Source organism: Mauremys reevesii, linkage group 11 (assembly GCF_016161935.1).
Source record: "Mauremys reevesii isolate NIE-2019 linkage group 11, ASM1616193v1, whole genome shotgun sequence".
Classification (NCBI taxonomy): domain Eukaryota; kingdom Metazoa; phylum Chordata; order Testudines; family Geoemydidae; genus Mauremys; species Mauremys reevesii.
In genome coordinates, this window is record NC_052633.1 from 41,953,463 (window position 1) to 41,978,586 (window position 25,124).

Sequence of the window (25,124 nt, forward strand, 5' to 3'; positions counted from 1 at the left end):
AAAAAGAAAACTTACATTACTATGAACTTCATAAATATGGTTCACTAACAAGCTGCAACATAATTACAGGTTGCATTCTTATGCCATCTCCTTATGTTCAATGCTCATCTAACGTTTGGAAGTAGCAGAAATGTAAACTCTGAATCTTGTTTAGCATTGTTTTGTCATACCAACTGGTTTAGTATACATGCTTTAAGATCTACAGTGACACCCAATAAAAACAGTGTTCTTACCAAGCACTGCAGTGGTGGCATGACAACCTACTTTAATTAATTTAATTCATTCTACTTCTAATTACTTAAGGAAAACACTTAGTGTTATTTTACTTGTTTCTTTTATTAATTTTCCTTAACGCAAAAACCCACTTAAATTCACATTGTACTAAATGTTTTCCATTTTCTGTGGGGTAGAAAATAAATGGAACACGTAGGTTTCTTTCAGTGACATAGTAGAAAACACCGTTTTGCTGTGGGTTCTGCAGAGTATTGCTGTATTATCTGATATACAACCTGATCCTGAAGTCTTTACACAGTCAAAACTAATCCCTAGAGTTAGTTCAATGGGAGTCTGGGCTGCATTTAGACTGAACAATCAGACCCTAAGTTTAAGGTAGTATATGATGCTACATTTATTCTGTTAATAACTGGTCAAATCTTATCGCACTGTTAAACAACATAATTTATTAACCAATTTAAATTTATTAACTATTTTTCGATGTTTTTCTACATTTTTAAATCTAGTGATTTCAATTACAACACAGTCTACAAAGTGTACAGTGCTCGCTTTATGTTTATTTTTATTACAAATATTTGCACTGTAAAAAACAAAAGAAATAGTATTTTTCAATTCACCAAATACAAGTACTGTAGTGCAATCTCTTTATCATGAAAGTTGAACTTACAAATATAGATTTATGTACAAAAAAACCTTCATTAAAAAATAAAACAATGTAAAATTTTAGAGGCTGCAAGTCCACTCAGTCCTACTTCTTGCTCAGACAGACAAACAAGTTTGTTTACATTTGCAGAAAATAATGCTGCCTGCTTCTTGTTTACATTTTGTTCACACCTTCAACCACCATTCCAGAGCACGTGTTCATGCTGATGACAGGTTCTGCTCAATAACAACCCAAAGCAGAGCAGACTGAGGCATGTTCATTTTCATCATCTGAGTCAGAAGCCACCAGCAGAAGGTGGATTTTCTTTTTCAGTGGTTTGGGTTCTGTAGTTTCTGCATCAGAGTGTTGCTCTTTTAAGACTTCAGAAAGCACGTTCCTCACCTTGTCCCTCTCAGATTTTGGAAGGCACTTCAGATTCTTAAATCCTGGGTCTTTACAAATTTCACATTGGTATCATCTTTGCATTTTGTCAAATTTGCAGTGAAAGTGTTCTTAAAACGAACGTGCTGGGTCATCATCCGAGACTGTGATAACATGAAACATATGGCAAATGCGGGTAAAACACAGAGCAGGAGACATACAATTCTCTCACAAGGAGTTCAGTCACAAATTTAATTAATGCATTATTTTCTTAACAAGTGTCATCAGCATGAAAGCATGTCCTCAGCACTGATGGCTGAAGCATGAAGAGGCATATGAATCTTTAGCGCATCTGGCTATCTGGCACTGGCATCTGGCACATAAATATCTTGCAATACCAGCTACTACTACAGTGCCATGCAAATGCCTGTTCTCAGTTTCAGGTGCCACTGTAATTAAGAAATGGGCAGCATTATCTCCCATAAATATAAACAAACTTGTTTCTCTTATCGATTGACTGAACAAGAAGTAGGACTGAGCAGACTTGTAGGCTCTGAAGTTTTATATTGTTTTGTTTTTGACTGCAGTTATGTAACAAAATAAACTACATTTGTAAGTTGCACTTTCATAATAGAGATTGCACTACATTACTTGTATGAGGTGAATTGAAAAATATTTTTTTAATAATTTTTACAGTGCAAATATTTGTAATAAAAAATATAAAGTGAGCACTGTATGCTTTGTATTCTGTTGTAATTGAAACAATATTTAAAAATGTAGAAAACATCAAAAAATATTTAGATAAATGGTATTCTATTATTAACTGTGCAATTAATCACATGATTAATCACGATTAATTTTTTTAATCGTGCGATTAATCATGATTTTTTTAAATCACTTGACAGCTATAATTATAAGTAATGATGGCCAACAAAGAAAAAAATCTTGACACTCAACCCAGGCTAAATTTGCAAGACTTACCACTTAAAGAAAATAGTTTCCATTTGTTAAACAAACTACAAATGGAGCAAACTTGTTTTGGAATCACTGAGAGACAGTAAATATGGAATTTCACTATACTGTGTTTACAGTGCCATTTTTCAGAATCAACCTCACTTTAAGGTATTGGCTTTACCTTATAAAGCTGTAAATGGCTTGAGTCCTGATTATCAGAGGGTATGTCTTCACTACCAACATTAAACTACTAAACGTTTAATGTAGCTGTGTAGTCATGGCACCAACTCACCCCCACGAGGGGAGTAGCCCACGAGAGGAGTAACTCTCAGCGCTGGTGCACTGTCAACACTGCCAGTTTAGGGCACACTAGGAGGCTCATCTGGGGATTTTGGGAAGGGAGTGGGTTTAATGCTAGAGAGCTGTGAAAAATATCATGGTTTTAATTGTGATGGTTGGCAAGTATTTTTATGCTGTTCAATGGCTAGCCAATTCATTATATATGTAAGATGAAATTCTGGGTCCACTGAAGTCAAATAGGAGCTTTGCCACAGACTTCAGTGGACCCAGAATTTCATCTCTTCTGTCTTGTCTGAATTCTGTTTTCATGTTCTACAATCTAAATTTGTGAAAGCACCTGGAAGACTGACAAATTGAGTCAAAAGAAAGAAATAGGTCCACAGTGAGGATTTAATACATCAAAGGTGTCATTAAAAAAAAATCAATCCTTTCTTCTTAATGATAATGTGGAGAACAAAACTATATGAAACTAAGTAAATGGATTCTTTTGAGTCACTAAAACTAAAAAAGTCAATTATTTTTTTAACAGAAAAAAAGTTTTACCTTTATGATATAATGGCTGGGTAATAAATTCCTGAAATATAGGCATATAATGTCATAACACTCTTAACGATATGATTTAAATGTTCAAGTCCATCTAAGACCAAGTGAAAGAATTGATTTTTAGCAGATAGCGTCTCATTTTTTATATTATCCTATGATGTCATTTTATTTAATAATCTGCATTACAACTTAAATGGGCTCAAACTGGGTTAACAAACTAACCATTATAAATGTTAGAGTACTGCTTACATCATTCTAGGGTGCAGACTTATGAGCTGTCTTGGGGAAAACATAATGAGTAACTCTTTAATAGCATATTTCTCAGAATAGTAATCGTCAGCTAGAGATTCCAGCTAGCCTCCAAATACAGCTTTGGAATCTGCTCTGACTCAGTGACTATAATGGTTAGTTGATGTGCACATAGGCTCAAGTTCACACAAGTATCAGATTTTGTTCCTTTTGTTCATAATTCAAGATGCTTCGTTTCATCATGATTTGCTTAAATATAGTTCTTCTCTTAAGGGAAATTGATCTCACCACTGGATATTTAATTGAGGGGGATACATAGAACCAGCCACATGAACTCCAGTTCATCTGTTCTTTTGTATTTTCAGTACTACTGACAATGCTTTTGGTAGAATTCTTCTTTCATTCCTGAGGCTGGTTCCAGTTGTTTGTTTAAACATCACATTCAACCGCAGTATTAGAGTTCTACAATAATAATACAAAGCACTCAAACAGTACTATTCACCCACAGTGTCACTGGTCAGGGCAACTGCAACTATATTTCCTGTTTATGGTCCAGCAAGGGCATTTATTCTTATGTCTCCAGCTCTCCAGCTATCATCTCTTTTGGACAGAGACAAATGTCTCTCTCCCTCCTTACCTGAGTTTTTCCAGGCTGCACAGCTCCCTGTCTACTCTGTGAATTTCCCAGCAAAGTCAGTCTGCTTGAGCAGGCCTACTTTTTCTCCTTAGTGTAACTGCTACAGTGACGTTATCACACAGATCTTTCTCAGGAAGCACATTTATACTCCAGGTGAAAGCATTACAGAGAAAACATATTAAAACAATAAAAGAACCTACACACATGCTAATAAGCTTACCAGACATCACCCCAACTCCACTAAGGGCTCTGGCTGGTTAACAGTCCTTCACACCCCCAACAAGGGGTTTTTCTGTGGTTACCAGTTCAGAACTGCTTCGACTCCGAACAAGCACCCTCATGAATCTGAGAGTCACTCCTTTATCCAGCTTGGGTCGTTGAAGACATGGTAAATAGGTAATCAGCCAGAAAATGGGTCTCTCTCTGAGGATGGATCCAGAGATGGGTAATTTGCATTCTCCTCCTCCCAAGTATTTCTAGGAATCCCACTTAATTTTCTTTGTCTGGCACATTGTCTCAAAGAGTCCTTTAAAGCTCATAACTCATGCCGGGGTTTACATTAGCCATGCCTTCTCCTTAAAAAAGTTATATACCATTCCACAATAATATATAAACATTTGCAATCTTGGTACAATCAACTCCTCAAATACATAAACTTAATTCAGTATGGTTTATTGCAGAAAATTGCCATATCTGTCACACAAAGATCACAGTATTTTAGGGTGAATATGGATTCCTATTCCCACTTTACTGAAGTGGAAACTGAGGAAGTGAGGTTAAGGGACTTGCCCAAGATCACACAGCAAGTCAATGGCAAATGTCCTAATTCACTGACCCACAGTGCAGGTTGTATTTAGGAAAATCAGATTGACAACGATGATGTTAGGGCATTAGTTAATTGACAGAACAGAGGAAAATGATATGGCCACACTACAGTGTCCAAATATCTCTAGCGTGGATTAACAAGAACAAGCTGAGAGATAAAAAGGTGTTGTCACAACCTCCACTTATTTAACAACTCTTAACATTCCCTTCTTCTTTACAGAAGCTGAATCTAATTTTATTTATGCTGACATTTAAGGTGCTTTGTTCTTCATCCACCCACATGCATTATAATGTAGGTAGTTGCTCAGGGTGACACTGGCTTAAATGCTTCAGTGTTTCTGTAAGTGGAGATGGCCCCCAGTTGTCTGATTATCAAAAGGAACAAATACTGTTCAAAAAGATTCAGACCAAGTTTTCACCAGCCTTTGCCTCTGTACGCTTTGTGTACACAGGCCTCTAGTGGTAGAAAACCTACCAGTAGTAGGTTTTCCGAACCAAGATCCTGGATTTGACCCGCCTCAAGAACCAAGCTTCCCAGCTCTGATTTATCTCTATCATGAACCCAAACCAAAATCTGAGTATGAATTACCCTGAATTTGGGAAAAGTTTGAATACAAATCTTGATCTCAATCCAAATTTAACACCTCAGGCCCATCTCCATTTTCAATTATATAGATGTATTTTATGCTCATGATAGTATGGAATTAATAGCAGCAGTGTAATATAACTATGACCTGCAAGTCAAAACCACTTTGCTGTTCTAGTACTGGACTTCTCTCTTTAGCAAACATGTGGCCAAATTGTGTAGTATTGTCATGATATCATGTGAAAATCTGGGGATGAGGTTGAGACTATCAAAGTAATTTTAAGATACGTTCTGAACCAGGATTTGCCTTGGACTCTCCAGAACTGATGCATTAACATACTTTATCATCTAATTCCTGATCCAAAGGTTCTTATCCCGTTTGATAATGGCTCTGATTGTCTCATTACTATTGTATGTGTGGAACAGAGAGCTGAATTTGGTTCCTGGGTGTCATGTGGAATTGGTCTCTTCTGTACTGACTACGTATTACACTAAACTGTGGTTAAAGATGCATCATTGAAGGGAGTGAGGAGATGAGGAGATGAGATGAGATTGTTTTTCTTCATTTCTAATTTTTTTAAAAATTTCTTTATTGTTAGGGTCAACTTGAGTAGCAAGCTGAAGATGTGGGCAATTTACACACAGAGAGAAGTGCAATGGGGCTTAATTATTATTATCATTATTAAGTATTATTTTTAACAAACACATTGCTAACTCCAAATTACCACAATGTACAATCCAGTTATTGCCTCTTCAGAAATGATTAACTGTGTCTATATTTTTAACAAAGTACTGTATTTTGTGGCGCTATCATTATTGAAAATTATGGTAACAGTGCAATCTCAGGCATATGAGCTATTAACATTTGAATGACATTTACAAAACATTAATAAATCAAAATTATATAACATATTCCTAAAAACTGACACACGATTCTGTCATATTTTATCCTAAAATCATTAAACACATTTAGGGTAATCATCTGAAAAAGAAAAGATGGAAAGCTTTTTTTTTTTTTTTTTTTGCAGTTGATAAAAACAGCTAATTCTTTTCTTATGTGCAGCTTTGATTATACAACTATGATTCTCCTTTGTCACTTTGATGATAAAGTGCATTGTTCTAAAAATGTCTGTACTTTTTGTATGAAGAAATGAATGCACTGTTTTTTCTGTTGTAACAGCACTATCTTTGGGGGGAAAACAGAGATAGTTATGTGTGTTGAGGTCTTTTTTGCAATAGTGCCAATAACCTCATATTGCGCACAGCTACTTTACAAATAAAATCCCAATTTGAAAAATTTAGATGTCAACTAAATTTATGTTTTAGTGCACCCCATGCCGTTTTCTTAAAAACAGAACCATATACTGTATCATCAGTTTTGTTTTACTTTTAACACACACACACACACACACACACACACACACACACACACACACACACACACACACACACACACACATTCACTCTTTATCTTACTTGTTCTGTACAAGGTACAAAAGCAAGAAATCAGATCAAAGTGTTATGCTAACCTTCAGAGCTGTTGTTCTGACCATTTTCAGATGACATCTTGTCAAAAAATGTTTTCCCACCTTTCGCATCTGAATCTTTCACAGAAATGATGGAATGGCTCCCAGGCTGATTCTTAAATGTTGGTGAATGCAAACTTCTCTCAATTTCTACTTCCTGTTAGAAGACATTATGGGGATGTGTGTTAAAAGCTATCAGTAGGAAACAGATGTGGTTTTCTGGGGGAGGAGGGTGTGAGGAGGCGGAGTGTGGGGGGTGGGGGCAAAGGGATTCCATTACATGAGTGATGTTTTCCAATATGCTACAGGGTAACTCTCTTATAACTTTGCAGAGAGCTACAAATGCATGGCTGCTGCTTAGTTTACATTTCAACGATGATGCCTGGCAATAGCTTGCCGTTCTCATTTGGCATTTCTTTCATGGTTCCCCCACACCCCCTCCTCCCCAAGAAAGAGAAACTGCGGTTATAAGTGTCACAATAAGAGACATCACTTGCTCACATAAGATGTATATTTGTTCAAAGTAAAGTGGACAAAGGGAATTTCATTAACTGGTATATAACTTATATAAACATTAAAAGATGGTTCAGAGCAGACTTACAGAGTGTGTGTATTAGTCAACAATTTGATTTTTAATATAATGTTAACCGTTATGATATTTCAATTGGATTTTATTAATCACAATGGACCACGGTTCCATCTTTGTAGTTAATACAGTTATCACCACAAAAAAGTCTACAGTACTTTGAAACAAAATGAGTAAATAGTTTCTAAACCAAAACTACAGTGTCACCAGATTGGATGCTTTGGCATGCTGTTTGTTCCCCGACGTGATGTGCCACTTAGTACAAACCCGTTCCCTATCTTGGACACAGTGGATCTAAAGCTTTGGACAAAGCCTTTAAATTAAATGAGTAAAAATTTACTTCATATTTCAAGGGAATCGGCTGAAAGATCCCTGTAAACTGAGAGCATTTTCCTAGTCTGTGTATAAAGAGGGTACATTTTCCAAACAACTATAAAGCAGAGACATGACAAACAAGTCACTTGTGACATTTATTGCTTTTTAAATATACTGTAACTCGAGCTATGTGAAAATGGAATATAACAGCTCATATCTTTTCAAACACACTTACTACAGAATATAACTTTTCCATATTATATTTTCTCATATCTGTCATCTTAAAAGACAAAGCTCTTTTGATAAATGGCTATTTGGCAAATTTTGTGACAAGAATGTAAATTAGAGCAAAAATTACTCAACATTTTTTCAGTGTTGTGAAATATTTGAATATATTTAATCACAACATATACAGAAATAAAATTTGTTTCTGGTACCTTCCACTCTTTGCAGTATTACTTTATTATCCAAGAATGTTTACAGAACACTAAATGACAAATTATAGGGTGAAACATATACACATATAAAACCTTGTATATTGCAAAGCGGGGTTCAAAAGATGTGGTGCCTGATTTTCAGACAGAGCCTCCATTTTTGTATCCGGAATGAACTCTGGGTACAAAATTATGGACACAGTTGTCAACAGAAACAAAATTGCTCCTCTGAAAATGCAGGCCTGGTTGAGACCTATCTTAGAACCAACCCATTAAGACCTAATAAAGTGGAAATGTTGGAGGAGGGGAGGAGTAAGGTGGCCAGATGTCCCGATTTTATAGGGACAGTCCCAATATTCGGGGCTTTGTCTTATATTGGCGCCTATTACCCCCCATCCTGATTTTTCACACTTGCTGTCTGGTCATGCTGGGGGATGAGAAGCACTTAACAATCATATGAATTTTGGCATCTATGAGGGTCATGCTAACTAATCTGCTAGGAGGGTGGGTAGCAATGGAGCAGGAACTCTACTAACCAAGTTCACATAAGAATTTTGAGCTTACCCATACAATTATTTTCTAAGCAAAAAGCCAAGTTCGTGAAGAGCTTTGGAAGTGGTAGTGGTAGCTTTGGAAGTCCTAGTGGTTTTATCAAGTCAGGTTAGTCTATCAATATGCCTTGCTGTCCCTTGTTCTTTTAGGGCCTGATTCTCAAGTATGCCAAGACTGCTTCACAACCCTTCAGCAATGCAAAGGAGACTTAAAATGGGTGTAAATTACATTTACACACACACCTTAAGGACCCTTTAATTGCCAAAGTGAGGTACTGTGGCTTTAGTGTAAATGAGAATCAGGCCCTTAGACTCTATTTTCATTTGATTCACCTTTGAACCTAAAAGAGAACTGGAGTTGATTGATCTGAAAACCTGCAATGTAATCCCTGATGAGATGAAGGTATTTACTGCTACTGTATGTCGTACATTTGCACAGTTGATTTTCCTTATTTGGAAAGAAAATACTGTACATCTTTCAAGAACAGAATAAGATCCTGTAATTTGCTAAAGACTTGTTCATTTTCTTCAACAGGGCCCTGAAGTATTTCATTGTTATATTATTAGTAGCAGACTAAATCCACTCTTAAAACAATTGTAATGAAAAGAAGACTTGTATTAAAATATTTCAACCAGTTTGGACTGACCCTATAAGTAGCAATGGAGAATCCCTAATGGCCATACCTTTTAAAACTAATCTGTACTAGCATATTTTAAACTGATGTGTTAATGAGCTTAAGGTGTTGCCTTGCAAATGATTTTTTTTGTACTCCAGACAATTTTTGTCTTTTTTTTATGCAAATAAGGCAACTGTGAGCTCTCAGAATCATATGAGCTTATCTAAAATGGCTAAATAGGACATGTTTTAGAACCAAATTCAGCTGACAAGGCCACAAGGAAAAAGACCAAATTAACATTTAAAAACAGGTGTGTGTGTATGTGTGGAGATATATATAATTTGATTTCATATATATTTCAGGTAAATCAGAGATGGGCTTTTAAAAGTCTTTAATCTGAATCAGATGGGAGTACATAATAGTGATATTCTAGTTCAATATCATCTTTAGGTACCAGGTAGATTTAAAACACTCGGAAAATTCACAGTGCTAAAAAATAAAAAAGTATGATCTGTTTAAGTGACCCATGGCCTGGAGGCAGAGTTCAGGCAATGACCACTCCCATACCGGCATTGTTATCCCAAAACAAAATATCTGGTATGGAGGTAAATTATACAGTGTAAATCTAGCTGAGTAGTGGGAAAGATAGCATCATATAAACAGACAGGGAATCAAGGGGGTCTGCTTTTAAAAAAAACAACAACCATAAATTACACATTCTTTAAGCATATCAAAAGGAGTGGTCACTGGGCAAGATTTCGGGGGACCCAGATGAGAACCATAGATCTAGGTCTTTCTCTTGCTTTAATAGCATCATGGTGTGACACTCTGTACCTTGGGAGAGCCTCCTGTAACCCCCATATTCCTCATTTTTACATAATCGTGATTTTACATATAAAGCATGCCTTGTAAGGTATCAGGGGAAAGGTTATGATCTGTTGAATGTCATTTCTCTATCCATATATGTATAACATTAATGCATACAAAGTTATGAGAATTGTGTTTTATGGTCGTCACTAAAACATGCTGTAAGTTGGGGATCAGACAGATATTAGCTCCACAGAGGCAACAGCAAGGAAAATAACCAACACCCAGGTGTGGTGTTAAACAACCCATCAACAACCATTGTTCAGCAAGGGAGCTACAATTCAATGACTCACCTGTATGAGGTGGAATTGCTCAACCAGGGGAATTGCTCAACCTTGCCTGGAGACTCAGCAATGCCCATCCAGACATGCCTGGACTTGTGTTTTCCAAGCACAAGGACTGAGGGTATAAAACCAAACACGGGGGCCCATGCTTGGCCTTCCTCCTTCACCCACCTATGCTGCAAGCAACAAGGACACTCTGAAGACTCCAACTGAGGCGACTGGCCCAGATTTCAAGGGTGAAATCTGTGTACTATGAACAGCAATATCCAGTGGGGTGAGAAAAATTGTTTGATCTAGTTGTTGCCCAGTCTAATAGGGTTGAGAATTTAGACTGCGTGCTTATATTTTATTTTATTTTATTTTATTTTGGTAACTAACTCTGACATGTTGCCTATCACTTAAAATCTATCTTTTGTAGTCAATAAATGAGTTTTATCTTTACTAGTGAGTTTGTATGAAGTGTGTGGCAAATCTGCTCAGATTTTGCAAAGGCTGGTGTATATCGACTTTCCACTGATGAAGTGGTGAACCAATTAATAAATTTGGACTACACAACTTGGGCAGTGCAAGACAGTATATTACTAAGGTACAGGGCTGGGAGCTGAGCGGTTTTGGCTCTGGTGCCTTTCTCTGTGTGATTCATGAGCGGCTCTGGGAGCATTCATGCAATCTAGCTGGGTGTGGTGCTCCACATGCTGTTGTGCTGAGTGGTAACAGTGCATGGAGGGGTTTGCTGATGGTCACTAGCAAGGCATTGTGAGAAACAGCCCAGGCTGGAGAGATAAAGGAGCATACCAGTCCCACAGTCCTAGGCTGCACCCCCAGGATTCCGTCACACTTAAAATGCTCATCAATATTGCTCTGTCAGCTAGGGTCAGATTTTCACAAGAGCTAAGGATCGACAATTGGGGCCAGATTTTAAAAATAGCTTAGCTGCCACTTAGGCACATAAACAAGTGACCAGACTTTCAGAAGACCTCAGCAGACAGGGTTCTCAGCATTTTTTAAAATCTGGCCATTAGTGTCACACTCAGTGTTCCCTCTAATTTTTCCCACCCATGTGCGGAATGAATTTTGTTATGTGCACCAATACGGAGCTGATGTCTGACACATCACCTTCGTATTGGTGCACATAACAAAATTCATGTGGCGGGGGTGGAGCCGAGGGGTTTGGAGTGGGAGAGGGGACTCAGGGCTGGGGCAGAGGGTCGGGGTGCGGAGAGATGAGGGCTCTGGGGTGGGGCCGAGGATGAGGTGCTCAGGGCTGGGGCAGAGGGTTGTGGTGCATGGGGGTTGAGCACTCCGGCTAGGGGTGCGGGCTCTGGGGTGGGGCCAGGGATGAGGGGTTTGAGGTGCAGGCTACCCCAGGGCTACGGCGGGGAGAGAGGACTCCCCACAGCTCTCTCTCCTCACAGCAGCACCTGGACTGGTGGGAAGAGGCACCTCTACCCACTGCGGCAGCTCCAGGGCTGGGGCTGCAGGATAGATGCCTCTCCCCTGGACATGTCCGGGTCCAGTCCGGGTCAGGGCTAGGCTGGAGCTGGGGGAGGGGTGCCTCTCCCCTGGACGCGGCAGGTCTGGGTTGGGGCCAGGTGATGGGCACCTCACCCCCAGCCTCGGCAGGTCCGGGGCTGGGTTGGGACCAGGGGAGGGGCGCCTCTTCCCGGGTCGTGGCAGGGCCGGGCTGAGCTCGGTTGGAGCTGGGGGTGCCTCTACCTCAGCAGCAGCAGCAGGGACAGGCTGGGGCCGGAGGGGAGAGGAATTTGTTCCTGCTGCAGGCTGAGCACCTGCGTGGCACTTAATAGACTGCTGCATGGTCACGCAGCTTAGAGTGAACTTAGGTCACAATGGGAGCTTCTGGGTTCTAAGTAATTTTGAGCATCTGGCCCCTGGTGTTTGTGGGTGTGGAGCTCTTGAAAATCTGTCCCTGTGTGCTTTTGGACATCAGGCTTTTAATGTCAAATAAGAATCTGTGGAAGCTCTGGAATAAATTGCTCAGAGGGGTTGTGGAATCGCCACCACTGGAGATTTTTAAGAGCAGGTTAGACAAACACCTCTCAGGAATGATCTAGATAATACTTAGTCCTGCCATAAGTGCAGGGGACCTGGACTAGATGACCTCTCAAGGTCCCTTCCAGTCCTATGATTCTATTATTCAAATCAACGGAACTCTACAGATAAGCTCCTCACTGTGAGTAGGAAGTGACAGAATCTGGCCCATGGTGATTAACCCTAATTGGAAAATATTTTCGCAACACAACACAATTTACCTTCAGTTTTAAAAGTCATTTTCAGAGTAAGAACATATAATAAATTCATTTAATATTCACCCTAAATTTCGACAAACTACGTTGGGAAACACTGAATGTATATTCTTAAAGCTTGTAAACCATTAGAAAGCAAAAATAATTGTGCCATTGTTCCTCTTTAATAATATGCTTCTTCCCTCCCAATACACCAGCAAGCATTATCCTAAACACGAGTCTTGTCCTTTATTTCCTGATACATCTTGCTTTTTTGCATTCTCTATTTGAGTGTTCTTCCCTGTACATAACAGTCAATGCTTTCTGGAAATTCATTCTTGTATAACAATTTGTCCAACTTTCTAAGTTATGGTATTATTTGCTTGAAGAGTATCTGAAGGATTTCTAGCATGGTGTGTGAGCATTAAAATAAAATGACTGATTAGATTGTAGAGGCTATCGATGTCCTGTTACTATGGGAATCTGATAACCCTCTTTAGGAAAAAAACCAAAAAAACTAATCATCAGATGTATTTTCACATCAGTGACCAGAAAAAGAGTGCTGCCTTTATTATCCAACAGAAGTGAACTTGATAGGAAATCTTGGATAGAGCGCATGTTAATTTTAGCAGATGGCCTGATTGTGAAAAAACATACAATTAGGAAAATATTCATTTTTCTTTTTCTTTATTTTCCTTTTCTTTTTTTGTTGAACAATCAAAACATACAGAATCAGGTTCTCATCTGGTGTAAATTCCACTGAATTCAATGGAAGCTACATTGGTTTAAGAAAGTTGAGGATTTGGCCATTATATCTGAAGTGTGATATTGACACATTTTGAATGCAGACATGGGGAAGGGGGAGGAGGGTAACAAACAAAGAAATACCCCAGGCTGTGCTCTGTGCAAGACTAGGGGAGAAATGAGGGCACAAGGCTGCCTTTATGCTCCTCCAATCCTGAGGCCAGAGAGTCTCTGGCATAAATTAGAGCAGCCTCAGGGACAGACTGCCACAGAATTATCCTTTCAGCAATCATTAGGTTAACAGAGGTCTATTTGAATGATGCTTTAGGAATTCATTTAATTCATTTAATTTTAGTACAAACCAAAAGTTCAAAACATAATGAGTTTTCAGTTATTATTGTTGACACCTCTGAGACCAAAATGAATTAATCCTTTTGCATTCCTAGTACATTTGTTTGTAGTTACCAATAATATCTAAGCAATTACAGCATTTATTGTTATTTCTTACTCTTGCTTGTACTTGCAAACGAGGGTCCAATATAAACTATGGAAGATTTTGATTTGCATTTGCCTTAACATTCATTAACTTATAAAGTAGCTTGTTTCCAAGAATTTGTTCCAATTTTCATCTGTGTGCTAGAAATAATTTTTGCCACATAAACTTTATGTAAATTGCTATTTTGAAAGTTTGGTGTAATAGGACATTAGACATCAAGCTTCAAAGATGTATTGTCTTTTTATCAGTTCTGTTGTTGTTGTTGTTGCTTTTTTTAATATTGATTCTGGGGAAGTCTTCTCTATTTCAGTGAGATTTGGCCCCAAAACCTATTATAGATAGTCCTTTAAGAGCAGAAAATGCCAGTCAACATTATCATCTAATTTTGTTTTGTTGTTCCTAGATGTTCAGAAAAGCACCTTTGTCAAATAAGGCTGAAAATCCGAGGTTTCTACCTAGAATCCATTTATCTTATTGTAACATTTCCTTGTCCCCATGTGTAAGCTTCTTTGAATCTCAGACTTTGCTTTGCAGTGAGCTTCTGTCTTTATTTTTCAAGATTGCAATATTCTTGGATTCAGTGTTTTTGACTTTTAAAGACTTCAATAACTAGTCCCCTGTATTAATAGTTTTAGTACTATTCTTTTCCTATTTTATACCATGACAGGAATTTGCTATCCTAGCTCCACAGAGTATTTAGTTATGGCAGATTGAATGCAATTTAGTACAATTTCAACCTAAGTAGTTTGAGACCTGTGTTTACTGTTGCAAATTGTTTTGTTAATTTCAATCTTGTGATTTGTGTGTGTGTGTGTGTAGGGAGCAGGGAATGTTGCCGAATAAATGCAGATATGTTTTCTCTAGTGTTGCACAGACATTTTGGGGGATTATTAATGGAACCGTTTGTAAAATATAATTAAACTGTGGTGCAGTATTATTTCTCCATCAGTTCAAACTGACTTCTCCTCATCTTCGTAGTTGATTTTATATTTTGTCATTACATTGCACAATTAATTATCCACAGCCATATTTTCTGTAAGGCCCCTACCAGGCAAACCAAGTTCCCACCTCTTCCTCAATGGAGGGACACTGTGCAGTGAAATTGGTATGATTCCAGTGTACAGTGAGGACCAGATTTGAGGCAGAGGAAGTGCTTTAGAGAAGCCTCTTATGTAGCAGTATGCCAGTTATCTGACAATGCCCAGCTCCTCTTATTCCCTCTACCTTCCACAGAGAGGCCACATAAGGGCACTCTCTAGGCTACTTAAGTCCAATGTCTCAAGTTGCCTCTGTGGAACAGCTGCAGTGCTGCTTCTTAGCTGGGGAGGATTCCTCCCTCTTCCCCATTGCACATTTCTCCAGAAAGTAGCTGAGGTGCTGGAACCTGGCTATGACCCTCAGAGAACACATTATTTACTGTTGTGTGGAAAGTTACTGAAATATATTACAGTTACCATAAACTCCTTTTAATCGGGACAAGCTTAACCAGGAGGGCTGCTTTATTGGGATGTCTCCCCAGATAACTCATTAGTCTAATGACAGTGACTAGTAAAGACAGCTGCTTAATTAGGATAGAATTAGCATAAATTCCCCTTAATGAGAGAGCACTGGGCTAGTGCCAAGTGGTGCTTAATTAAGTGCTAAATAGGTATGTAATTCTTACAAAAGTTCCCAAGTAAAAATTAAAAGTGAAAGAAATAAAGATAAAATTCAGGGAGTATCATTTTTTATTCTTTGTTATTTAGTGTGTTGCTTTATTTTATGTTAAGCTAATTGTAATTCTGTGTATGTGTCTGTGCAAAATGTTATCTTTTAATGGGGCAGCTGCTTACGTGGAACAATGACTGTGTAAATAAGCTGACTCTGTTCCACTTTTTGGACCACAATTTGTTGAGAGCTAGCTCACTAGCTAGGACAGAACACCGAGGTGCAGATGTACAGAGCAGCCATGATATCACAGTTACCTTCTGATAACTAGACTTGGCAGAATTTGATTTTTTTTTAAAATAATTTTGATGGATAATATCAATGTTTATTTTTAAGCATTTTTTTCAATTTTCACTGATTTAGATTTTCAAAGTTGTGGGAAATTATGTCTGACCCTCTCCAAAAATTATTTAATGACACTAGATATTGAGAACAAAAAGTTAAAAGTACCTCAATGGAGCTCCTGCTCCAGCTCCACTAACACCAGCATTACAAACCCTTTCATATACATTATGGTGGGATGCTAATAAGTTCTCAAGCAGCATTTTTCTTACTTTGCCTATCTGTAAATTTTGGATTATTATTGATGGAACTACTTTTCATCGTTAGTGCGTGTACAGTGAAATAAATGTTCACCAGCATTTACCAATTAATAATCTAATCCTTCCAAGGCTACTGCTAACATATATTCAGTATCCTCTGGCTGCTTTAAAGAATAAAGCATCTGAATGCCAAATTTCAAAGATATATAGTCATCACATTCAGAATATTTAAAAGATAACATTTCCCATTTTATTAGCCTACTCAGTGACTACATTTTCATTTATATAGTGGATTTTTTGTTGACTATGTAGTCTTGTGCTAATCTAAAGGTCAGTAAACCAGAATACAAGAAGCTTTAAATAGAACAGAACTATTTACCAAATTACTACTGTCTTTCCTGAATACACTGAATTATCTTAAATCAGGAGAGAAGGGAAGACGTGATGTCACCATATTGATTAGACTGTAAGGTACAGTTCTTAATGTACAAAACATTTAACCTTTTTAATTGCCTTTGAAGATACAGTTGAAGATACTTCTGAAAAAGTCTACAGACCTGCCCTACTGCCCTCAGGATTTAGAGCTTAAACCAAAAAGACATCTCCAGAGATGACCATCAGCAGTGACACTAATAAATAGAAGCATTAGAGGCCTTTCCAGCACAAATAAATATGTAAATTTAAAAAAAAAATCCTAGTTAGATATGCCTTATCCTGTTTGATAGCCTAGTTAGATATGCCTTATCCTGTATGCCTTATCCTATGCATTCTGTTCTGTATAGGAAGACCATTATTTTGAGTTGCACTGTAGCACTGGAGTGGTTACAAGTTCACAAAAAGGTTTCTGTAAAACTTTGGAAATGCAAAATGTGGGGATTTCATTCTAAATACAATTAAGAAAGCCTACTGTAGTTTATATAATGCTCAAAGCACACAACTGTGTCATGGTACCCTTCATTTACAGCTACAAAATCCAAGAACTTTTCGCTCTGTAGCTTCTTCACTGTAACAATAAAGAACCTCACTCCCCTGATACCCTTGTGCAGGGACAATGAACAACTATAATGCTTGTACTCCCTGAGTGTTAATAATTGCTCCTGTCTAACACATTGGTAATACTAGGATCCTGAGTTGGGAGGACCATGGCACACCCCACCATGCTGCACCCTTTCCAAAAGTGATACATTGGGATATATAATTGGCTGTCCCCAGTATTGCCCACCCCAAGCATTCAAAATCAGCAGTCTGCCCCCCCCCCCCCCAAAATCATGACACTGACTTGAAAATCATAAGATTTAAAAATAATAAATGTGGTGGTCTTTTTATTTGTTTTCTGGTATTGGAATTTTTAGGGTTCACATTTTCAGGCTTTTCTCCATAGTCACAAGGCTAGAAACTTTTTCTTTTTTTTTTTTAAAGAAAGGTGAGATTCTCAGGTACTAAATGGATTCCAGCAGCTGGTGTTATAAGAAAAACACCAAATGTCCACAAAGTTTGCAACACTGTCTCCCTGCCCTGCAGGAGTTCTTGTGCTTGCATGAAACTTCTGAAGTTCCCATTCTGGAGATTGGACTGCTTCCACTCCCACAGTGAGGTGTGGCTTAATGTGTCAATAAGAGTATATAAGAGCATATATTCAATGAGAGAGCAAAAAAGACTAATAAAAAAGGGGGAATAATAGATGGATAAATGAGGAAGGAAGGAGATGCAAAAACAAGAAGGAGACAGTATGGTTGAATGTTTGAAAATCTGATTGGTTGCTTAAACAAATATGCAAGGCCTTGATCCAGCAAGCTCTTAATTGTGTGTGTAATTTTAAGCACACAAGGAGTATTACTGAAGTGAATGTGATGTGAACATACTTAAAGTTATGTACATGCTTAAAGTACTTTTCTGGACTGTCTCCTCCTAAATTCACTAATATCACACACGTTAAGTCCATTTTAAGAAATCTAGATTAGAAATCCCTACACTAATTATGTGTATACATTGAACTATATAATAGGCTTTCAAATATCCCTGGGGGTAGAAATAGGACCATAACATAGAGTGAAAGTTTTCCTGGTCGTAACATTTCACTGCCTCACTCTTTATTTACAAGATATTTTCAGTACATTCTTAACCTTACTTCAGTTATGACACTGCCTCTTCTTGTCCTTCTGTCATCCTTCTGGATGTTTAAATAAGGATTGATGAGTCTCAATATATTTGGGGCACGTCAGGTTAAGAGTTGGGTTTATGCTAATAGAAAGCATTCTGCAGTCATTTCATTTTTGAGTAAGGAGGGCTTTCTACAACCACCACTGATCAGGCTGGCTCTGGCACTTCACATTTTAATTCAAAGCAACAGAATGCTGAATTGAAGAATGTATAAGAGTGATTTGAAGTTAACTCTGGAGCTGGACAACCTGAAAATACCGCCAACCTTAGTGAAATGTGTAAAAACAAAACAAAAAACCAGCAGAAAGACATTAACACTGGCCTGTTTGAAAAAACATACCTGAAGCCTGGAAATGTCAACATGATAAAAGCCGGCTTCTGATGTGTTTCACGTTAATAAAAATATGATGGAAATTCATCCCAGTGCAATTTATAAAGCACTGACTGCACAGAATCATGTCAACCATCTGCTGGAATGCTGAGGGCATTATTAAGACTGACTGCAAGCCCCCTAAACGGTCTATTACAGAGGAGTGCTAATAACACCTGCTGCATAAACTCTGAATCTAATAAGGAAAAACACTGAGGCAAACCCCAGCATTTGCAGTTGATTTTCTGCAATGCACCATTTCACTGAGCCAAAATTGCTCAGGAGGCTTTTTTAAAACACAGTGGCTTCTTGGAGCTTGTCCTCAGACCTGGTTCCCAGAGACATCTACCTTTTCAGCAATTAATGATTGCCTATATGGTAATTTAGAGGTTGTGAGAAGTTGATGGATGCAGACAGCAACAGTCTGGGGCCCCTGAAAAATACCATCCAAATTAGTCTAGAGAGTCACTTTGAGAAAAATGAGAGCAATTGCCAAGTCAGAATGGGACTGTTCATTGTAAAGACACATTGGGGCCAAATTCTGCCTTCAAACGCACACTAAACCTATTGATTTCAATGTAACTCAGGTAGGTACCTGCCCTTAATTGGCAAAACTCCCATTTATTTACCATACCCCACTGCAATATGGAACTTCACTGTGACATTAAGGATGGGCCCCAGGTCTTGCTGTTTCAAATGCAAAGACCCCAACTACCTGAGCTAAAGGAGAATCCTCCTTTGTTAGCAGTATGGGGCCAATGACATAGTTGGGCAATTTAGATTCCATTCAGTATAAATGCATAACCTCTGTAGCCAGCTGATTACAACATGCTAATCTCCAGTTAGATGCTGTTGGATAATGAGTTTTGTGCTGCTGCTGGATCAACAACTTTGGACAGTGCATTCCTCTTTTTATACACAAAACATGTAGCACGTGCAGCATCAGTGCAAACTCCCTCATACTACATGGAAATGAGCCTAAACCATGACCTGGAGGGATCATCCCTAGAGATAAGTTTTGATGGGCAAAAATAATGTGTTGTTCAATCATATTGGAGAGAAGCCAAGCAACAATACAACTAAGGCCTTGTCTACACTACGAAGTTTTGTCAACAAAAGTTATGTTGAGACTCAAAAGCGCTATAATAAAAATCGGTATTGCGGGCACACTCACTCCCTCTGTCAGCAATGTGTGTCCACACTTGGAGCACTTGCATCGACAGTGTGAGCAGTGCACTGTGGGTACCTATTGCACAGTCCAGCTTGACACCTTCTGCCGCTAGGTCTTGTGGGAAGGCGGAGCAGATCACGGCGCATCTTGGGACAGGATTCAATGTTCCATGATGCATTGATTTCTGTCCCAGCATTCCCTGGGCTTCCAGCTTTCTTTCGTGGCATTTTTCAACATCCCTTGTTTGCTGTGCACCCCAGCATCTTCGTTAGAAGGGATGGATCCTGCACTGCTCTCCTATGCTCTGATAACTGTCATCATGGATGGCAGTGCAGTTAATTGCAAAGTTCCTAACTGAAGAAACCTCCCAGTTGCTTGACATGCTGTGTGATATGGATAGGAGCAACTTTAGATTGCTTTTGGCATTCACAGAACAGCTGCCGAGGGTGGGACCATCGCTTTTTGGCTCAGGAAACAAGCACTGAATGGTAGGATCATATTGTCATGCAGGCGTGAGATGATGAGCAGTGGCTACAGAACTTTTGGATGCGGAAAGCCAGCTTCCTGGAACTGTGTGCGGAGCTCGCCCCAGCACTGTGGCACAAGGACAGCAGAATGAGAGCTGCACTATCAGTAGTGTGGAAGCTGGTGACTCCGGACTGCTATTGGTCATTCGGGAATCAATTTGGAGTCGGGAAGTCGACCACTGTGGCTGCATTAATGCAAGCATGCAGGGCAATTAATCACATCCTGCTACGAAGGACCGTGACTCTGGGAAATGTGCGTGAAGTAGTGGATGACTTTGCAGAAAGAGTTTCCCTAACTGTGGAGGGGTGATAGATGGCACACGTGTTCCAATGTTGGCACTGGACCCCCTTGATGGAGTACATCAATAGGAAGGGGTACTTCTCCATGGTGTTGCAGGCGCTTATGGATCACCATGGGCGTTTCACGCACATCAACGTGAGGTGGTCTGGGAAGGTGCATGACACATGCATCTTCAGGTACATCAGCTTGTATAGAAAGCTACAAGTGGGGACTTTCTTTCCAGACCAGAAGATTACAGTGGGGGATGTTGAAATGCCCATAGTGATCCTAGGAGACCCGGTTTACCCCTTACCTCACACAGGACACTTGGACAGCAGTAAGGAGCGATTCAACAGGCTGAGCAGGTGCCAGATGACAGTGGAATGTGCCTTTGGCAGATTAAAGGTGCGCTGATGATGCCTTTATTGTAGGTTAGACCTCAGTGAGGATAATATTCCCATTATGTACATTGCATAATCTTTGTGAAGCTAAGGGTGAAAGATTTGCTCAAGGCTGGAGTGTTGAGGCAGACCGCTTGGCTGCTGATTTTGAGCAGCCAGATACCAGAGCTATCAGAGGGGGGAAATTCAAATCAGGGAGGCTTTGAGGCAACACTTTGAAAATGAGAACCAGTAACGTATATTTCTGTGATTGGTGCTGCAATGTTACATTACATGTAGTTTTCCAAGGAAGCAATGGCCACATTTGGGGCCTTACATTCCAGTAAGCAAATGATTAAACTGCCTGTATATGTCCTGGTAGTTCCTGCTATCTCAATTTATAGGAAACAAATAAAGATGAGTTACTATTCAAAAACGTTGCTTTTATTGCACAAGAAACAAAATACACACAAAGATGTTTGGTGGGAAAGGTGGTACCAGGAAGGACAGACTTTCAAAGCTGTGCGTAGGTCCAGCTATCATTCTGAAAGTTGTCTGAGGGGGTGGAGTGAACCGGAAACAGAGAAATCCCAGAAAGTGGAAAGGACAGTGCAGGCAGAGTTTGGGGGCATGGAAAAGAGTTCTGAATGTGCTGCAGGGGAGGGCGTGCACTGATCTGCTCAGTCTGCAGCATTAATAAGGACTTCAGCATCTGCGTTTGCTTCTCCATGACTTTAATCATCTACTCAGTAGCGTCCTTAACAAACTCCTGATTTTCTTTTCTGTCCTGCCTTTCGGCTTCCCTCTACTCCTTACGTTCCCTTTTCTCTGCATTGGAGAAGTGCAGTACCTCCCGGAACCTGTCTTCTTTGCTCCATCTTGGGCGCTTTCTTATTTGGCACAGACACTTGGCCAGTGTGTGGGGGGTGTTCCTGAAGGCCACATCTGTCGAAGCAGAAGGAACCATGCACAGAAGCATGATTGTTAAGTTCATGCACAGCATTGAAACATTTCAGTCAAATACAGCTTTTGTAACATAACCATTACTTTTTCATTGATCATTGGCAAGCACACATCTCTGCGAACACCCAGAGTATGATGAGTGTTGGCATCTCCTCTCCTGCTTCTTGATCGCCAGAAAGCAACTGCTGAGACTGGCTCAACACCTCCGGAGTGCTGAACAGTTCCTGGCTGCCTGCCCCTCATGCGACTGCACCTCTTCATCAATGACTTTGTCCTCTGGGTTAGGTCCTCTTTCCTAAGTATCCACAGGGCTCTTGGCAGTAGGTGGGGTCACTGCTGAGGGTAGCATCCAGCTCCTTATAGAACCAGCAGATCTTAGGTGCAGCACTGGAGCAACAGTTTGCCTCCTTTGCCTTATGGTATGATCATGTCCTGATCATAGCTCTTTTCGCACAAGCCTCGAGAAATCTGCCCGTAGGTATCAAAATGCCTATGGCTGAAGTGCAGCTGGGACTGCACAGCCTCTTCTCCCCCATATACTGAGCAGCTCCAACAGCTCCACGGTGGTCCAAGCAGGAAAGCGTTTGCTGTGATAACCTGCCCTGGTCACCTGGGAAGATGTGATGAGACCTCTCCATGCCTAGCAAACTGGAAATGGAATTTTAAAAATTCCCAGAGCTTCTCAGTGGGAGGGGCGGATGGTTGTTTACCTGGCTGCAGGGCAGTGGAGTTCAAAGTGCTGACCAGAAGGGTCAGGGTGGGCATTGTGGGACACCTCCTGGAGGCCAATTAAAGCGATAAAATCCAGCATGGTGTCTACACTGGACTTTGTTGACAAAAAATTTTGCACAAAGAACCTTCTCTCTCTCATTGGGGTAGTTTTATTTTGTTGCCAAAACAGGGCATTTTTGCCACCAAAAGTCGCAACACAGTGTGTATGCATCCACTGTTTTATTGACAAAATCTGCCTTTTGTTGACAAAACTTTGCAGTGTAGACAAAGCCTAACTCACCCAGCTTCAGAGGTGTTAGCATGCGTCTTAACAAGGTTTTTCAATCACGTGAAGCTAATTCGAGTGAGCTAACATAATTGAAAAACAGGGCCTAGGGATGGGAAAGTTGGTCTTTTTTTTTAATTGAACCACCTCATCAACTATAATGCCCAGTTAAGATAAAATTTAAATGGCATCCCAAAATGGAAGAATCTCTAGAAGTAAATACTACTCCACTGTCTTAAATCAAATATAAACCAAACAATATATAATTCTAACAAAATTCATACTAAGTCAGTATTAAAAGTCCAAATAAAAGCTCTGCCAGTATGTAACAGCAGAAACGTTCAAAAAAAGTCCAAAGTAGAAACAGCTATACTCTCAGCTCTGGTCTATACTACAAACTTACGTTAGTATAACTGTGTCACTCAGGGGTGTGGAAAATGCACACCCGAGCAATGTAATTACACCAACCTAACCCTCAGTGTAGACAGTGCTATGTCAAAGGAAGGAGCAGCTCTCCCATCAGCACAGCTAGTGTCTTCACTAAGCACTACAGCAGCACCGGTGTACCCAGTGCAGCACTATAACAAAAAAAGGTGTATTTGAACTTTCGGGATCAGTTCCAGAAGTAGTAGAAATGGTAGAAACCAGTGCGTCTGGTAGTGCAGAATGATGTCAGAGATGCTCTTTCCAAAATTACAGCCTAAGGCAGTGTGACAGGCATTGAAAGCCAGCATAAAGGCTTTGAAATATGATGACAATCAGGAATATCAGTGACTATTTTCTTTTTTTCTTTTTCTTTTATTCATAGATAATATGCCTGACATTTCAACCAAAAAAGTTTTGTCATCTTTTCTTTTTACATTTTAATGTTAATAAATTAATAAACATTTTCACTACAAAGATTTAAACAGCACTATTGCAAATATACTGCTCTGTTCTAGCACTATGCAGTGTTGTTGTAACCATGTTGGTTCCAGGATATTAGAGAGACATTTTAAGGATATAATTTTACAATCCACACTTTCACCTTTACAGTGGAAATTTAAGGAAATTTTACTGTCTGTGCTGTTTACAAATAACAGTGGTATTGTTAATTGCTGGTACTGGGTTGAAAAAAGTTGCTAGCTTGTATTTTGTTGGTTTTCTTTTTTTTAAAAAAAACTGTAAATTCACGGACATTTCTAACAGCATGTGTATTTCTCTGCACACTCTGGCTGAAATTCTTTTCAATGCAGAGGCCCTCTGAACCACTTAAGGCCCTTTTAAGACCTTAAAATGTATTGGCCTCTTCCTCCTGTTATTTTTCCAATGTCGTCCACTGTCTTTTTCCATAATTATGGAGTTTTTTGAAGGCATTTGCATTCTTGCTTTTTTGTTGTATTATAACATTTTTATCATCTCTAAAATATGTTTTGTAGTAAAGTTACCCAAGCACATTGGCAGAGAATGGGTGGGACAGATTGTTAAGCATGTAGAAGACCTCTTAAAATGAGGCGGGATATGAACACCTCTGCAGTCTTTGGACAGTGGAGGTTAGTAGTCCTACCACTGCAGAGGTGTTAACTGCCCACTTCATTTTAAGTGGTCACCTACAACTTGTGTTGAATCCCTCATACAAGTTTGTCCAATAAAATATATTACCTCACTCCCCTGTGTCTTCCATATCTTGGGACCAAGATGGCTACAACACTCCAAACAATCATTTTCCAATATCCTTTTACTCTTTTTCTCTTTCTTTACTTTTTCTCTCTCAGAAGATGTTAGGGTAGGATCTGACCCACAAACAACAGTTTCGCATTCTCTTAGATCCGATCTTAATATACAGTTTATCTGGGCTAGGCCAGTTCTTTCAGGCATGCTATTTTTTTATCTATTCATCATCACGCAAACAATGACCTGTTCTATGAAAACTTTTTTTAAAGAAGCTCATTTTACAGTATTGCTAACTGTGAAAACTAATACAACTGCATGTCATCACATTTTTTCTCATTTTAAAACTATAAGCTTTTTCT

General features: G+C 39.3%; 1 protein-coding gene across 3 annotated transcripts in view; it reads right to left on the reverse strand.

Moving 5' to 3' along the window:
• XIRP2 (xin actin binding repeat containing 2) overlaps positions 1 to 25,124 on the reverse strand; it is a 150,034-nt gene that overhangs the window by 64,031 nt on the left and 60,879 nt on the right. For 2 of the 3 annotated variants that reach the window (XM_039493750.1, XM_039493751.1), the window contains exon 2: positions 6,882 to 7,035. The exons of the other annotated variant lie outside the window; for it this stretch is intronic. In XM_039493750.1, coding sequence (XP_039349684.1) covers positions 6,882 to 7,035 — 154 coding nt within the window. The remainder of the gene's footprint in view (positions 1 to 6,881; positions 7,036 to 25,124) is intronic. 3 annotated transcript variants of the gene reach the window in all.